The sequence below is a fragment of the Ammospiza caudacuta genome, chromosome 2 (genome assembly GCF_027887145.1).
Source record: "Ammospiza caudacuta isolate bAmmCau1 chromosome 2, bAmmCau1.pri, whole genome shotgun sequence".
In the NCBI taxonomy this organism is placed as follows: domain Eukaryota; kingdom Metazoa; phylum Chordata; class Aves; order Passeriformes; family Passerellidae; genus Ammospiza; species Ammospiza caudacuta.
In genome coordinates, this window is record NC_080594.1 from 97,138,192 (window position 1) to 97,157,188 (window position 18,997).

Genomic DNA, 18,997 nt, shown 5'->3' on the forward strand with positions numbered 1-18,997 from the left:
TAACATCACTGTTTACTTTGTCTGCTGAGAGCCGGAGGCAAACAGCTGCATCTTATTTGCTGAAAGAAATGGAGCAGGCTGAAAACTGTCAAGACAGGATTCCCCCAGCCTATTAGCATGTGCTGCCTGTCTCACCCTTTTAGCTGTGCTGCTGGCTGCCACTGCCATCAGAGGCAATAATTATTCCTTGGTTTAGTTCACCTCACAAAGCCTACCCATACAGCAGCAATTGCCTAGGATTCTCCCCCCACCAGTGATGCTCCTGGGAGGGCAGCAGTGAATTTGTACTGTCACTTCCAGCACCCTTTCTCTCTGAGCTGTGTAAGGGGAGCTATCAGACGGTGTTATTCCAGAAGCCACATACACATGGTATTTACCATGGAGCAGGTAAATACAGAAACAGGCCACTTATTTTGTCAGGAAAGCTGCATTTGTGGAAGCTTTGTGTAAACACTGGGAGCAAAGAGAGGAGACACAGGCCATGGAGAATATCAAGAGACAGAACTCACTCTGCTTGAGGAAAAAAGCTCCTCTGAAGAATTTTGTGTTAGTGTGATACCAGTCAGCCAAATTTCAGAGGAAGAGGCTGGTAGTAAGAAGGAGGTTGCAGAACCAGCTGCGGAATTCCTAGGTCTGGTTCAGACCTTAAGAGCCATCAGCTCAATTATAATCTGGAAAGAAGAGAACAAGAACAAGAAGGTTTCTTCTGCTTTCTTCTCTGATGCATTTGTGCTGATAGAAAGACAGTGCTCTTATTTTACATTTATTTCAGTGTCAATCATTACAAGCTACAAACCTTTCCCTCTTTCCTAGAAGCAATGTCAGGGACATCCCTGGATCAGGTAAACTCTCAGAGCTGGTGTGGGAGGGACAACATTCAGACTTTTTTTTTCCCTGTCTGAAGGACTCTGGCTTGTTTGAATTATTTTTTTTTTTCCCAGCACGAGACTAAGAATACCATTCTGAAATGGAGAAAAAAGCCTTCTCCTACAGTGGTAAAGGATGAAGAATATCTGGATAGGCTGCCATCTCTCCTGCCTAGTAGTATCTGAGCAAGAACTTGGAACACCTTTTCAGTGCAGCGAGTTGGACTCCAGACAGTGCACATGTTTCAGAGACTGGGGACTTCATTCATCACATCTTCTCTAGGAAGTGATCTCTGAAGGCCATTCTGAGATCCATAACAAACCACACAGGGCAGGAAGCAGGACAGTCCTTGTCCCACTGCCTGGGACAATATTCTGCCTGAGAAGAAACATTTGTTCCCCCCATGTCCCCATGTTCCCCATATTTTCAAGTCTAATATGGAAAAGAAGTAGTTGACTTTACTCTGTTAATAGCTTTATTTACTACTAGGTGTGTTGATTGGCTGACCAGAGCCTACTTTTTGTATTTGCACATTTAAAACCTGCTGGTGTGCTGGAAAAGGCAGAGGCAATTTGCTAAGAAACACAGCTTCCCTTTTTTAAACTGCTGTCTTCAAGTTTGTGTGGATACAGCAGTTCTTCTTGAACATTTAAGTCTGCTTAAGTCTCCGTGTGGTATCTCAGTTGTAGAACAGCCTTTACTGCTGGGCTTTAGCTGCTGTTGAAAGAATCTATGTGATGAGACGCTGTCTCAACCTTCCTCCCCCTCAAACATAGTTTCAAATATTGTAAAAATAAACCTACAAAACCCCCCAAAAAACCAAACCAAAACAAACAAACAAACAAACAAACAGGGGTTTGATACTCCCAGAAGCATCACATCAGTTCTAATTACTGTTCCCAGAATGCTTCTACAGATATTTTTCAGGATTTCTCATACCAACTCCGGCAGTGACTGCAACTCAGAAGTCTTGGCATAAGTGACTGCACTGGACTGAGCAGATAAATTGTTTGAGCTGCTCCTGAGGAGAAATCCAAGAAATATTTTTGGTTCACCTGTACCATAATCCTGCCCACAAAATAGGGATAGCTGTTCTGGAAAACTTCTCAGAAAACATTCATATTTTGCTTTCCAAGTGAGCTTCTAAGAACAATGAATGAATTTAGATATCTATTTAGTTTGTTTTTAAGTTCATTTTGAAAGGATAGAGTGATGGTCAATGACACTGTCACTAACCTCAAAGCAAGAACATATGGCTATTCCAGATGCAGTGTGATAAACATCCATACTGTGCACAAATACAGATAATCAGTGGCTAAAAACTGTCACTAAATGCAACTACGTCAGAATTGTTCTGCAATCAGCCCCTAAGGAAAGAGCTAAGAGAAATAATGAAATGTAAAACTGCAGGCCTAATTTAATATGTTTTTTTGTTTTAAAATTTTCACCATACAAAGGTGTGAAAAAAACTAATTTTCATGCCTTTCATTTTTAATGAGAATGAAAGCTCAAGCCAAAAGAGCCCTGAATTTAAGGTTTCTACATTTTCACTAATGGTGCCAGGAGGAAGGCAGATGTCCCTTACTGCTTTAAATGCTACTCCTGCCTCCAGTACTCCACTTCAAAGCACTTGACTACTCTCTCACATCAGAGTGTAGCAGTGTGGAGACACCATGAGAGTCAGGGTACCCTCACATTTACGATCAAGTCTTTTTATGAGTCTCTTTCAAATTGTCTTCTCTTGCTTCTCCATCCAGCGCCACAAAATTCCAGTGCTGGAACTAGAACTTATTCCACACATCCAGGTCTGTAGAGTTGCAGAGTTTCATGATGAGCTGCATGGGTCCTGCCAATAACTCTGGGTCATCCTGAGGGGCTGGACTTTGCACAGCTCTTGGATACCTGAGCCAAGGAGTTTGGAAGTAGCTTGGCTTGTTTACAATACAGTCATTCCCCTAAATGCCAGTCCTTGAAATGACTACTATTGAACTTATCTAGGTCTAGAAAAAGGTCAACACATTTAGCTGCTAACATTTGCAGTAAGAAGCATTTTACTTTACTTCAGTAAGAAGCATTTTTGCCATCTTTGAGGCAGACTGTTTCAGTACTTTACAAACATTTTTGGAAGCCTGGACATGAAAGAATATTTACTTCTGCACAGAATTTTGGAAAGCTTGATTTTCATTTAAGCCTAAAACAAATATAAATGTCACAATCTTGACATTTTCTGTGAAATGGAATTATTGTTCTCTACTGAGGTTCTTCACCAAAGATAATTTAATGCTGAGATGGATGTAAAGAAGTTAAAAATATCTGAAGAGATTTCTCACTCAAGCTGAGAATTTAATTAGAGACCTTCACTAAAATGTATGTCCATATTTCATTCTTCATTATGTTTCTAATGCTGGAATTCCTGTAAAATGAAGTGACATGACATTTACTGCCAAAAATCCAAATTCTTCTTTGGTGTCAGGAACATAAATGTGGTACAAATAATTTTTTTCTCTTAGATATGGCCAATTTATCACAATTGGGTTACAATTAATGATGTAGTGGTTCCTTAACAAACTAATTTGTGATTCTGCATTGTGAATTACAAATAAAATTCTTAAGGTGTTAAAGAAAAGATGTTGAAGAAAAGACATTGCTATGAAAATAAAAATCCTGTAAATGTCTACCTGATTTATCCAAGTCACAATTAAAAGTGGGATATTATTAAAAACTTTGGGTCTGAAATGCACTAATATGAACCAGTATGGTGTAGTTATTGTACTCAAGTATCAGACAGGATGAAGAGGACACAAAGCAAAGCCAGCTCAATGGAGAGGATCCAAAATAGAGTAATTAATTTAAAAGAAATGCCTGCAGTTCTCAGAAATGGACGATATAAAAGGAAAAGTCAGTGCAATTACTTTTCCTCAGTGCCCCTCCTCTTCAGCAGTGACTTGGTGTCAATATGAGAGAGTCTACAGTAGGTCTGACCAAGGTGCTGCCTACTCTAGGATTCCTTTCTACTAGCCATAAATAGATACAGTGTAAGGTCATTGGAAATCAAAAAGTGCAGTGATATTTTCCTCTGTGGTCAATACAAGTACTTAAAATGCAAAATAAATATGAATTTTTATGATAATACCCCTTTTTTTTCCACTTGAAAATTAGACTTAATTTGTTCTTCTAATAATCTTTGGATTAAAATTATTTATGGTAATCACACACAAAGCCTCTTTCACATGTTGGAACAGATAACCAAATAAAATTCCATATTATTTGGTTTTAGGCTGTAACAGCAAACGATGAAGTCAACCAGAAATTGAAATGCTTTGGTGAAAAAAACCTCAGAACAGAAACCCGGAACAGTCTTCAGCAGCAAAATATACCAGTTTTCAGACATTCTGAAATGGAAAATTATTCTTGGGACATTGTGTTTATCCAGAAACAACAGGTCTTTTCTGTGATACATTATCCAGATAATGGCAGACATCTAGATCAGGAGAAGACTGTCAATTAAGGTGGTATTTTTACAGGCTATATAGATATTCTGAAAATAGGAATCAAGTGTACTTTCTCTAGACTCTTCTAACCTTTATCTGCTGCAATAATAGAAACCACAATTATTTCCTTGGAAAATCACCTAGCATGGGCTGAATGGCAACTGTATTGCCAGCAGTTCTGCCTCCTCCTGTGTAATTTTCTGTATAGGGCATCTGTGGCTAGCCAAGAAAGGGCGTTTTTGTAATGAGTTGCATTGAACTCTTACTAGCAGCGCTTCTTCCCACTTTGCACCTACAGCAAGAGATTCAGATTGAGAGTTGCAAGTAGTCTGTAGTGAAAGTGTATATTTGCCACTGACACTAAACTGGCAAGAGCTGTTGACTCCCTTGAGGGCACAGAGGCCCTGCAGAGAGATGGACAATCAACAATTCTATGAAGTTTAACAAGTGTTGTATTCTGCACCTGGGATGGAGCAACACTGGACGTGCAGACAGACTGGGGAATAAGAAGCTGCAGAGCAGTGCCCCAGAAAGGGACCTGTGGTTCCTGGCCATTGGCAAGCTGATCATGAGTCAGCAGTGCCCTGACAGCCAGGAGGGACATCCCTGTCAGGGACAGCATGGCCAGCTGGGCAAGGGAGGGGATTGTGTACCAGGAAAAGCTCTCTTACCCAGGGTTGGGCACCGGAACAGGCTCCCCCGGGAAGTGATCACAGCACCAAGCCTGTTTTCACTTTGAGTGTTTGGAGAACAGCCCCAGGCACACGGTGTGATTCTTGGGGTGTCCTGCACAGGGCATGGAATCAGACTTCATGATCCTGACAGGTCCCTTCCAACTCCACATATTCTATCAGAGGTTGATGACTCTCCTGTGTTTAGAGATCTGATCTGAAAATTAGTCACAGAAAGTCACCCTCACTCCCTATTAATTAAGGCAATTATGTAAAATATATTAATCTCGTTCTGAGAAGTGTGCTGAAGCTTAATTGACTAAGTTTTAATGAATTGAGAATTTTACTTTAAAGATATAGAAGTTTTATGCCTTATGCACTCATTCCTCCAGCATCTACAGGTAAAAGATAAAAAGTTGAAAGCACAGATTTTTGTATTACTCATGCTTTGTAAGTTTTTTGCTTTTGTCAAAAAGAAAGTATATCTATTTTGTTGTACAAATAGGAAGGAGATGGAGATATGATTATTATCTTTATTAAGTTGCTTAAGACAAAAAGCTGAGTTGCTTAGAGAGAAAAGGCCTGGGATTTCATCACAGAAGCGCAAGTAGGGATTTAATTTGCAATCCACAGTTGAGATGTTAGCTGTGCCATAGCCTGCTCTACCTGATGATAAGGGAAAATTATTTACTAGATATCAAAGGAACACCTGCCTTTGACAGGACAGTACTTTTCATACATATACATTACATTTTGTTTTTCTCCAAGTTTGAGTCAATCTCAATAGAGGGTATTTGGCAAGCTTTAGTCCCAAGGTACATCTAAGTATTTGTATTATTTGTCAGTTGTAACTATCTTCCTGTGACTTTCAATGCTTAAACTGGAGAATGTGGGATAAGACACTGATATGTGAAGCTACCTGCTTCACAAATAATATTGAAAATATGTCACTTAGGAAGTAAATGAAGAAAGTGGTCACATAATGAACAGATATCAAGGGTTCCGGACAAATGATAACAGTATTGGTAACAATAAATTGTTAACAATCTAAAGTTTCCACATCTTTGCTGTTTTTACCAAACCATTTGGAAAGGAATCGGTCACTGAAGAATGGGTAGATTTGAATATAGATACTTACTTGTACTGAAACACTAACATTATTTTACAAAACTTGATGCCTATACATTGGGGACATATATAAAGGAAATATCTTCGTCATTTTTCTTCTTAAGCACCTAGATGTGGGGTTGCAAACTTGTGTATTTTCTTTTTCTCAGACATAGAAGTTGTTTATGTCAATTTTTCCTCAACAAGTGGGAAAAATAGGAAACATTGTGCCTTCATCTCAATGGACTAAAGGTAAAAAATTCACCTTTAGTGAATTAAAGTAAAGGTAAGGTAAAATCACACCTCCTTGGAAGGAGCATACTTCCCCTTCAAAATCCACATGAATACTCTGCCAATCTAAGCATGGGTGATTGGTTAGGATTTATTCTACCTTTTGTTCTGAAGGTGAAATGATTCCCCTTTGCGTGGAATAATTTAATATCAACTATACCAATTAAGAGAAATAATATCACGACCTAGCAAAATCTGAGTATCATTCCTCAACGCTGATGAACAGAAAATTCTGTCCTTGCTCATGAATATTTAATATGAAATGCTTAAACATGTAATTGTCTCTTCCTTTTATAAGGAATGTCTTATATGTTGAATAGTCAAAAATATTTGGATATCCTGCTAAGGAGTGCTGTTTTGTGATTAAAGGATTGAATTCGGTATCAAATCTAAGGTCTTGCCTATTTGACAGAGCAGGGGCTCTGCAGATGACCATTCAGTTTCAGTCTGTCTTGCAGACTAAAATTTTCACGTCCAGAAATCACAGAGAACAAAAAAGACTTATGTGTCTGTGTATTATCACTTATCTGCTCTCAACTCTCATTTTATATGGTGTAAAAACAAATCCCTGTGTAACAATACAACTGCAGTTTCAATGACAACTCTTCCCAACCTTCGAGAAATCACCTTACCTAGGTTCTCACCTGTTACTGCTTTGCAGAGCAAAAAACTTCTCTTGTTACATGTGAAGTATTTTTCATGAAATTGAATACTATATGATCTGGATCACTGTTTGAACCAGCAGGGGCTAGTGATGTATTTTAAAAAAAGGACAGGCTCAACCACCAAGAAAAGAAAGTTGTTGCCATTTGATTTTTTTTTGTTGCCCTTGTGAAAGACAATGCTCTCAGTTCAGTTCACAATAACTCTTCAGCACATCAGAAAAGCACAAATGTGTTCTACTGTAATTCTGGATGAGTTTTTCTCACAAAGAGGTCAGGAGCCAAAAGGACATAAGTGTTCTCAGGCCTTGGAATTACTCCTCCAGGCGAGAGGGAGGCATGCTGGGGGACCTGTCTGCATTGCTTTTATATTGCCAAGGAGGCTTTCCTCTCCAAGGCTGATGATCCCATACAGAAACTCCCTGATTCTCAGAAGTAACTCTTCCTGACTTCAAAATGGCCCACAATTTTACTTTCTAGTTTTAGTTATGATTGTCCATGGGTTATAACTTCTGAAAATGAAGGAAACTGCACATGATAGAGTGCTGTTCTAGGCCATGTCTTCAACTGTCATGAAATTTTATTTTGGTTTTTCTTCACCATATAATTGCCAATAAATAAAATACTAAAAATTATAAAAAGAAAAGGAGGATTCTTCTAGGAACTTAATATGCATTAGGCAAGAGGTGGTAAAAATATCAGAAGTAGCACATGACAACTTCTAGTTTTACACAACTTGTAGGGAGTCATCTCTGATGACTGCCATGTTACTACTTTGCATGAAAGGTTAAATAAATTTTTGCCAGCTGCTACCCTAGAAAATAGATGAACACTTGAAGTATGTGAAAAAAGGCAAATTGTAAAAACACACACATATGTTCACTCGTATTTCTCAGCTACTTTCAATCCATCTACTTATCCCTGAACTATTCATATATAACTGCACTTAGTATACACTAGCTTCCTTGCTCATAAAATATTGATTCAGGTTTTTTATCGTATATCTTTCTTGAACTTTGATCTTTCATACTTACTGCTCCCTTGATGAAATATTTAGAAGTACATTTTCCATGTGAAAGGTAAATTTAGAGGTTTTTTATGGTATCCTCTGTTAATGCACTAGCTTCAACCCACATGAGACCCAAGCTGAACTCTATCTTGGTCACGTTTAGTTGATCATTGCATTTGCAAAAATCTTCCATTCCAAAGCAACTTTTATTTTAAGGTAAAGGTTTTTTTTTTTTTTTTTACCTGGTGGGAGTGGTTTACAACACTTTCTCACCAGGTACATTGAGAGAGACTTGAGAAGATACATCCAAAGAACTAACTTTAATAGTTACTTCCCAGCAGATAAAAATGTACAAGCTTTATGATAAAACAACACTCCTAACTTAAAAAACCAACCAACCAACCAAAATCAACCACAAAACCATCAAAAAACCCACATAAAACATTCTACATATATTTATAGACAGTGAATGTTATTAATTTTGTCAAAGTAAGCAAACTACTGTAATAACTCCTTTACCAATTTCATCAATTTGAACACTTAGCATAAGAAAAAAACATTCTCTTGAGGTAGAGAACTGATGAAATCTCAGTTCATAGCTCATTCAACATACAGAATTGAATTTGGCATACAAGAACAAGCATGGTCCAGCTAAAGCTTTTCAAGGGTCTGGAGGACTCAAGGGTTCTGTCCACCATAGTTTCTCTCATACCTGAATGTTTCTTGTCTCAACCTAGACACTAACTTTCATAAAGCTTGTAGAAACTCCCTTAATTTTGAGACCTTCATCTCCTTGTTTTATTTTGGCTGAGGGCTGACAAGGTTATAAGGAACAGAGACATAGGGTGGCACACAGACATACATGTATATAGAGGAAGAACAAACACCTGCTTCTGTTATAGTGTAGCTGTGTAAATTAGAATATGATACTAAAATCAGTGGAGCAGTAGGTACTTAAGAAAATGGACAATGAATAATAAGAGAATGCATCCTGTTCTCCACAGGATTGTTTTGTATTTCAAATGTACGACTTGGGATTCTTCCCAAAGAGGTGGCACATCAATAGGCCAATGGAAGTTCATCCACACCAAGGCATGTAGCATGGGCAACAAACAGGAGGAGCTAGAAACTGTGCAGTTGGAAAACTATGATTTGTTGAAGTTATGAAAAGTGTTGGTTTTGCAGCTGGACTCAATGATCTTAATGTTCTTTTCAAACCTAAGGAATCCTATGATCATGTGTTGCTTGTTTTGAATATGCTGCTTACAGTTCTTGATTAAGACAAGCTGTTTGGACAGATAGAAGTGAAGAAGCAGAGAAAACAGTATAGAGATTTTCTCACTCCAAATTTTAAATTCACAAAATTCTGTGTTTAGGAGATATTACTATGGGGAGAAATTTCCATATAAAGTGTACGGAATAATTTCAATAGGAAACTTCTTTTTATTATAATTAGAAAAATAATGGAGTACTCCAAAAGTATTGGAGTTGGTGCTGTTATTGAGGTGCAGAACCAGGATTTAGTTTAATTTTTTAAATATTGTTCACTGTATGACTCTCCGTCCAAGCATTATTTAGGGGAATAATAAAGAATGTATTCCCAAATACAGAATTTCATGGAAATGAAATGATCAAATTTTAAAAGACAGTCTTCAAAGTAAAGCACATCTACCAGCTACATATTTAATTCAAAGCATTTTTATAGTTTGATAACATAAACTCAGTTTTCACACAATGTAACATCTGTGTTTATTTTACTGAGACAGCTGGAATGTTAAAAGAACTATTAAACTTGTGTCAAACAAACATTTTGGTAGAAGAAAAGTTGATATCTCAGACAACACCTGAAGACTTTTATCTCAGACAAGTCTTATCTCAGACAAAACCTGAAGTTTTTATATGTCATTTATATTATATATGAGTTTTTAATGACCTTTAAAAAAACCCCAAACCAAACAAGGTTTTCATTCTGCATTTTTGCTCACTTTATCAGTGTCCAAGGTAAGAAAGTTTTGATGCAGAAAAATTACAATACAGAAGCACAGAGAACTATCTTACCTTCTGGCTCCCTGATCTTGCGTCCTGCTGCAGATTTTCGTAGCACACTCCTTCCTGAGTTGAACAAGCTAGTTAACTCATCAAGGGGACTGGTCAATGACCTTGAGTTTGTAGGGCTGTATGAAAACGAAGACGAATTTGAGTTCAATTTCCTGTGCTCTGCTCTTGCCACCTTTGGGGAGTAAGGCAGTTTGGAAAATGGAGAAGACGAGCCTCCAAGCTGAGCAGGAGTGGTTCTCTGAGGTACTTTTGGCAGATCTGAATTTGTACCTGTTTTCCCCGCACTAATCAGAAAACTAGCACAAGTCTCTGGAGGAGATGCAAAATGTATGGAAGCCCTGTAGGAAGCAGGAGGTGGTACAGGAGGAGGGGGTGGTGGCAGTGGAGGAGGTGGTGTGGAAGGAGGAGTCACTTTGGTGGAAACACTGAACACAATCAGGCCTGGAGATACTGGTCTGTCACTCTCCCCTTTCTGGCCTTTGGAGTACTGGGGTGATAATGGACTTGAACCTTCTGACTGCACAGGGTATTTTAGGTTGGTTTCCAAAACAGGAAGCTTTTTGACCTCCAGTGGTGTTAAAGGTGATTCATCAGAGGCTGGTGAACATGTGACAGGGGTTGGAGGGAATACAAGAAGTGGTGGTCTGTGGGGGAGCAAGTTAGGGAAAGGGGCTGGAATGTCACATGAGTCTTTATAGATCAAAGCTGCTTGACTGTTTCCATCCAATGTTCCGTCTTCAATGTTAATTTTTTTTTTGCTTTCAAACAACAGAGGAGGAGATCCAGTCACTACTGGAATTATTCCATTACCATTGCTGCCTTCTTCTGGTAGAAAATACTTCATTTCTTCATATACAGACTCTCCTTGTTCTGGACTCTCCACTTCAGCAGAACTGCTTTTCACTGCATTCCCTACCATTTCAATATAGACAGGCTCATTTTCCTCCTCTTCTTGTGACATAAAGAGATTCAACACGCCGTGTTGTGGTCCTTCAGTAGAAGCTGTTCTCTGTACTGTCACAGTGTCGTAGACACTTGGTTTAACTACTGTGCTTGATTTTTTTACATCCCCAGGCTTTTGGCCAGGTATTTCTTCATAAGAACCACTAAGTTTTGTATTTGGACTTCGCTTTGGTTTTCTGGGAGGTATTTTTTTCATGGTACTATAGTCATCACTGTGTGGTCTTGGACGGGTCAGTACTAGGAAAGTGAAAAAGGTCTGTGTTATTAACAAGTTAGTCAGTTTTTTACACTGGTCTAGTACTTTAAGCCCTCAAATGTTGCCCATTTAGTTCTACAATGATCATCAGTCACAAATACAGGACTCTAAGCAAAAGTGTAAATACTTCTAGGAATAAAATGCAGAATTTTCAGCTGGCCTTTGTTACCTGGGCATATAATCTCCTTTGGTAAACTCTACTGCCACTTAAAGATGAGAACTCACACCTGAGGAAGTATATTTTGAATCCAAAATATACTTGTGCACTGCAAGATCTGTAACACATGGGAATATGAGCTTGTTTCTCCTGTTGCTCCAAGGGAGAGGGGCATGCTTTCAACTAGGAGTCAGCACAGTGCTACTTTGACATATATGTGACTGCCAGTAACTGAAATACCCCTCTTTTGCGTAATATCTCTAAATCTCTAATTATGGGATGATATTATGTCTCTCTTTTCTTTGGTACTGCAGGTGTGGAAATAATTTATAACTTTAGGGAATACCATAGCCTAAGGGCAAATCCCCAAGTGAGTACACATTTAACTAAACTAGATGTCTCTTTATAGCCTCCAAGCATGTATGTAGTGAAGAGACTAGATACGTAGAAGAGTGGTCTTTCAAGACCAAATTTAAATGGTATAAATCAGAGCTGGTTTTGGACAAAAATAAAACTGATATAATTCTTGGAAAATTAGTATACGGCAGAGAAACTTGCCCTATTGTTTCATACATATAAGAGCTCTAAAATTGTTTTGTGAGTATATGTAAGCAGCATTGTTAAGACCACACATACATAAATAAATTTTTATTCTTTCAAAACACCTCTGCTAGAACTTCTTGGTTAAATCTCTTGCAGATTTGTACACAGAAAGATTAAATTACTACAGACCTCCTTAAACCATCCTAGTTTAAAAGCATATTGGGCATAGTTCATGTCTCCTTACATAGAGCTTGAAGGAAAAGTTAAAGAAAATGGACTTTCACCTAATGAACTGGACACGAGAACAGTAATTATTGTGAGAGACGGAGCTCTGAAGATTTCTATCCACTGTATGCAGGACTAGGGAGTTACAGAGAGCTTTAAACCCAACCTGAAGGATCTTCCTTGATAAAACTTGGGGATCATTTACACACAACATGACAAGTCAGGTTTATCAAGGAAAGCAGAATGCATTCCTTTCCTTCATCTTCTACCCATTGATTTCAAAGCTAAAGGAGACTAGAACAAGTGAACTCAAAACCATGCTATGTTCACCATAATACTTCTGGGATACTTCTGGACACTTGCAGCACTTTTCTTCTAAACAAAAATCACTATAACCAAATTATGGTCAAAAAATCCACAACAACCTAAACAAACAAACACTGAATGCATAAATTCTTCATGTGAGCATAGACACAATGTAGGAGAAAGTTTAATGTTTAAGTCTGTGAAATTCAAGATTCTAGCATTTCTTTAGTGATGCAAGATATTCTAACAATTTAAAAGGTGAAATAAAATGGTCAGTGGGGTAGAATAGCTTGTGTTGACACATTACTAGTTTCTAGAGAGATTTCTCCAAAGAGGTTTTGATTGTCGTCAAACTGGACAATTAGAACACATGAATATTATTTGCTGATTTGGGAACAAATGACAAATTGGCTCATTTTATTTACTGCCACTGAAATATTTCAAGGAAGCAGGACCTCTCAAAGGCATTTGACTGTGTTTAAAAGGATCAAAGTGAGGAGAATAAATCAATAACCCAGAGTAACATTTGCGACTGTCTCTGCCTTTATGTCTAACCTTCATTAGCGGTTTCCTTAGAAGCTGCCGACAAGCAAGCACTAACAGCCTCGTAGGAGGCACTCAGTCGTGTGTTGGGGTCCCTCTTTGGCTTGGGAGGAGGCTGTTTCCTTGGAGATGGCAGGCTATTGCTGTCGTCCATGCTGAAAACAGAGTGCAGGGAGGGGGATCTGATGGATGACCCGGCGGCAGAATGCACCAAGCCATCCACTGCCATGGGGACAGGCACGGAGCTGGAGTGAAAGTGCTTAGAGGTTCGACAGCCGGCAAAGCTGTCCTCAGAGACCTTCCCACCCTTGTCTTCAGCTCTGAAAACACAGAAAAGAGGCCCAGATGCATTATTCAAGCAATAACAATGAACCTGTTCATGCAAATGTAACAACAGCTTTTTGGTAAACAATCTCACAACTCCCCTGCCGCGCCGAGGGGATGTGGGTAGTAATCTTCTGACAAACAAATCCAGATCAAGCTGCTAGCTTTCTTCCATTTCCTGTTTCATGATAAATCAGGACACCGGCCCTTTTTCACACAAATGCAGCCTTGCTTAAGCAGTCTCATATTGTTGACCAGACATTCACTGAATGAATTGTTCACACTTTGATTGCTACACACAATCAAAAGCTGGGTTTTTAATCTGAATGATAATTTCTGGGAAATCCATTTTAATAGAAAGTTACTGAGGCAGCAAATGCTGAGTCTTTATCATTATTTTCTAAAAAGACAACTATAATTTCTATTTAGATAATGCAAATCTTTAAAATATTAGATGGCCTTTTTAACCAGCTACATTGGCAGCTTGAGCAATTCCACCCAGATATCCCTATATCTTCCATTTAAACTTAATTATTAGTTATTACTTTTAATAATAATTTTTGTTATTATGTTATGTTATGTTATGTTTAGTTGTTTCAATTACAATCCAGTTTTTCAATTTTTCCCTTTCTTTTTTTTTTTTGCTATTTGAATACATATTGAGAAATAACCTTCCAGCTGCTTCTGACAAATTGATTTTTAACAAAAATTCTTCTAACATTTTATTCCTCCAAGAATCAAAACATTGAGACCCTTTTAACTTAGAGTAGTAATGTAATAGATAGAAGATTTCTATACTGACATTTTACAAACAAATCCTCAAGCATTTGTTTTTTTAAATTGTATTTCTGCATGGCAAATCACCAGCAGAGCTGAAATTCATACACAGGATATAGCCAGCTGCCCATGAAGCAAATGAAATAGCAAAAGATGAAAGCACGGTGCTCAGTGGATAATTTGTTTTCACTGCAATGTTTAATTACAGTCTTTCCTACAAAGGCATTTCCTCCAATATGTAATCACTGGGATATTTGAAGCTAATTAAGCAGATGCACTGCCATTTTCACTTTTATTAAAGTCACTGACAAAAGCAATGATAGCAAAGGGACCTGTTCTGGATGAAAATTAAGTTCCTATGGAAAAATAAACATTTATATGTCCAGCAAGTTATAGATGAATTATTTCTATTGACACATATGGATTAACTGCAAATGCTAATTCTGAGATAGAGCTGACTATCTCAGCTAAGAGAGAAATCAGAGACTCAGTTCCTAGAGAATGGCTCTCCAGCATTTACTGGGCTTGTAAAATAGGTACTCCTGAAAATTCTGACAAGAGTTAAAAAAACATAATTTGCCCATTTTTAAATAAAAGCATCCTCCTCACAATCAATCTGCTTGTTTCAGTGAGAAATCGTATTTATTAGTGTGGACTTTACTGTATTTTAACACTTTCCTATCTGTTTTTCATTACCTTGGCAATTTCTCAGTGTTGGTATTTTAAGTCAGAGGAATTTTTCTTTTGCTTGTTTGGTCTGGTGAAGTTAAACTATAATCTATTTATCATAGAATTAGAAGTATTTCTGTAAAAAATAAGTCTATCAGAGACTTGAATAAGTTCCTCTAAGCTCAGTGCCCCTTGAATAGGATATGGTGGTCTTAACTTTCTTGACTTAATTACCTGATATACAGGAAAAAAATATGATCTAATATTGATTTGGGTTGAGCATGTACTTGAGAATCCTCTCGCAATCCTTTTGTCATTTCTATTGTTTTCTAAACAGGGAAGGAATTCACAAAAACTGAAGAGACTCATTAATTCTTCACAGCAGGTGTTTCTCATCCTACCTTTTCTGGCCTTCTTCTGCCCTGTTTCTAGCCTCTCCCTTTTCCCTGTGGTGAGCAGCGTTCATCTCGTTGCGGAGCCGGTCATTTTCCCGAGCAATGTCAGAGGCATTCTGGATCACCAAGTTATCATATGTTTTCAATCCCATATCCTCAGCATTCTGCAAGAAGCTTTTGATTGAGGTGACCTCTTGCTGTTTGATGCTCATCTTCTGTAGCAAGCGCTGGCGAGCTAGAAATCCTCTTATAACTACCATAGTGGAAGGAGAAAATATGGATCAGTGAAAGACAACTAGTTGGGAAACTAACTTAATATTAGTGTGAGTTCTGTTTAAACATGAGCAAGCCAAGTTCAGTCAATATCCTATACATATTAGGAAAGAAATCTGATGGCATATAAATAACATAGTAAAACTCTTAGTGGAGCAAAACTAAGACTCCTCTTGGTAGAGTAAAACTCATCATTGAACTCTTTCTATTTTCTACTGCCAGTGCTTAAAACAATGTAGTGACAGTAAATTATTAAATATGAGCTATCAGAACTCAAAATGTTTATTTTCACTGAATGCTATTTTTTATTACATTACAACACAGATGTAATAAAATGTATACATCTTGCATATGCATGATGTAAGATGTATACATAGATGTGTACTACACATTGTGAAAGCATACATTTACACTGCAAAGGTCAAAAGATTGTTTCAAAATAAAAGCCTGGATAAATGAATTACAGTGAATGCAGTAGGAATTAAATGATTGCTGTTGTTCTGCTGTAAAAAATGCTGTAAGCGTTTCAATGTACCTAATACCCCAACAAAATCATACCAAGTACAAGGGGGTTTTGTTTGACTTAAAGATCTTTTACTGCTCATTTTCTTTCAGCTAAAACAATTAGGTTAATTTAATGCAAATTTCTCAAATCTATCTGTCACATCATATCTCCATTTCTCAGTTACAAGTTTTCATCTACATTGCATCAGCTTTATCTATTAGACTTTTTCTTCACACTCTTTGTCAGCTTTATTCTGGGAAAAGATTTTAGTCCATCTCCTGTAATAGCTTTTTCTATCTCTTTGCTATATAAGTACATTCATTACAAAAAAACTACCCAAAGACCATCAGTCTTCTGGATTTTCTGAAGTACAGTTGATCAGAAACACGAGGCACAGGGGCCACTGTGGCCATAATAAATTGGACACCATTTTAATCCCAGTGCCTGCAACAGGTGGTGTCATTATTCTTTGAACCTATGTTTTGACTTAGAAGGCAGAAAGATGCTGACTGAAAGTACAAAGTACTGTGTTTGTGTGTGTGTGTTTTGGTTTTTTTTTTGTTGTTTTTTTTTTCTTTTTTTTTTTTTTAATTCCACAAGATCATGTTTCCTTCCAGATGTCGAACCATGCTCTGTATCTCATAGGCAAAAACCTGGTTTAGAATTATTTGTCTGTTGCCCTAAATACTCTTGGTTTTCATCAATTTATATGTATCAAAACCAAGTCAAACTTCATCACTGCTTCTTATGGTTACTCTTTTTCTGGTCAATTGAAAGTTTTTCATCAGTGAAGTTAGGAGACAATAGCCTGGGTAAGAGGTTTGTTTGAATTTGGAGGAAGTTACCAAGAATGTTGATTGCAGGATAAAAAAGTTGAAATGCATTAGGTATTTACAATAACAAAGTTAATTTCAGATTTAGGATTACTGCAAAACAACATTAAATGATGAAGAGTCAAGCTGAAATAATATAAAGGGAAAATGTCAACAGAGAAAAATACAGTTAGTCTTCTATGATTATAAAATGTTATTGAATAAAATAAACAGCTAAAGCATAGGGTAATGTAAGGTATATTCTATCATCTTCTAGTGCCTTGTTTAGACACTAAAAAAAATTTCTTTTATAGAGATGCTCAGTGCCTAGCTGACAAGATGTAAGAAAGGCTAAAATTAATAATAATAATGTAATACTGCTTCTATCCAAAATTCACTGCATTTGAAAACCTTCAAATTCAGGTAACTTGAAATAATTTGTGATACTAATTTATGATAGACAGCTTTGAAGGTTTATACTTTTATAATCACATCCAATCAATGCCTTTAATTACATTCCATAAAATCTGACTTCTTTAAACTCTGAAACATTATTGCACATACCCAATTTACTTGAAAAGGAAATTAATAGTACAGTTATTGTTGACAATTTTATGAGAGTATTCATAATAAAGATGCTATTGAGTCTGAATCTAAGGGTTACTGTTGCAAAAAGAATGAATACATGCATAGAATATTATCAGAGTTCACTGCTCACAAATATAAAATTTTTGAAAGAGCTTTAGATGAAACAAATGCTTTTTCCTGAAATATTCTCTTTAGATCTATCTTCTGCAGAGCAAAAATAAGCATCAAATCCTGGGTGACTTTGGAAAAAAATCTGAATTTTAAAATAACATTTTTACAATGGTCTGTGTATCTGTTTGTGCTTTTAACTTGAGAAAAAAAAATCTAACAAAAAAAAAGATTGTTAACACCACCAAGGTTGGTTAAAATAAAGAAATTAAGAGATCAGGTCTCTGACAGGATTGTTAGCAGGCATGAATGAGTAGCTTAGAGTAGCCTGCTAGAATGGTCCAATAAAATGAGATCCAGTAGAGCTAATTGTAACATTGAGAGACTGTACAGCTACTCTGAATTATGCACTTTCACTAAAATGAAGAAGAAACTTTCAACACAGCTTTATTAGGAAGGGTTGGCAGATAGACATCCCTTTTTTGCCCACATTTTGATGAACTGAGTAGTTCAGGTTTTTCATTAAATGATATACATTTCTTCACACTTTTTTCTCTATGAGAACATTTGAAAGGTTTTGGTTTTGTTTAAACAGAGCAATTTTACAATCTAAAAACTGCCGTGAAATTAAACTCTCAAATCCTAGAATTTTACTGCTCAGTTTCATCTACTGCTGTTGAGTACTGGGTACTATGATTGCCTTGTGAATTTGCTCCTCATTTATGTAGATCTAAAATAATTCTCATTATGCAAATTAAAATAATTGAGGTTAGCACCCCCAGGGCCGAAAAATATCTAGCGTTTTAGAGTTCATCTAAGGATGAGGATTGGATAACCAAAATTCCAGTAGACAATGGATCTGGGTTATGTCAGGAATTTATTAACTATTGTGTATACAATGTATTCAAGTTAATTCCTCATCTACATTAACTCTAATGGAAGAACTTTCAGCATGATTGCCCTTCCTATGGATACAAACAATTTTCACAGTGATTCAGGTCAAAATGTATCATATGTAGCTCTCATACCTGCAGAAAAAAATATGACAAAGTCTCTAAACTCACAGATACATTTTTAAGCAAAAGTGTTTCAACACATGCTTTCACTTTAGTTTGACCCCTTTCTTTGCTTGTGTAAGATAAGTTTCAGGATACCAGGAAGGACTTATATGGTTTGCTTTGTTTTGGGTTTTTTCCCCCAAATCTAGAAGAAGGGATTGCTAGTTAGGCTTGAAATAAAAAGAATTAATAGGATTTTGGAGCAAGACTTGCTTTCCCTTAAATCTAAGTTCTTATCTAGGTATATGATGTTACATTTAAAGCCTGATACAGAAATTAGAATCATAGAATCAGAATATTCTGAATTGGAAGGCATCCACAAAGTGCCTTTGGATCATC

General features: G+C 37.0%; 1 protein-coding gene across 1 annotated transcript in view; it reads right to left on the minus strand.

The window, feature by feature from the left end:
• Positions 1–18,997, minus strand: part of MYO16 (myosin XVI) — a 277,468-nt gene that overhangs the window by 25,924 nt on the left and 232,547 nt on the right. Inside the window, exons 30-32 of the mRNA XM_058825534.1 lie at positions 15,321–15,567; positions 13,162–13,469; positions 10,157–11,356 (exon numbers count right to left, since the gene is read on the minus strand). Of these exons, the coding sequence (XP_058681517.1) occupies positions 10,157–11,356; positions 13,162–13,469; positions 15,321–15,567 (1,755 nt within the window). The remainder of the gene's footprint in view (positions 1–10,156; positions 11,357–13,161; positions 13,470–15,320; positions 15,568–18,997) is intronic.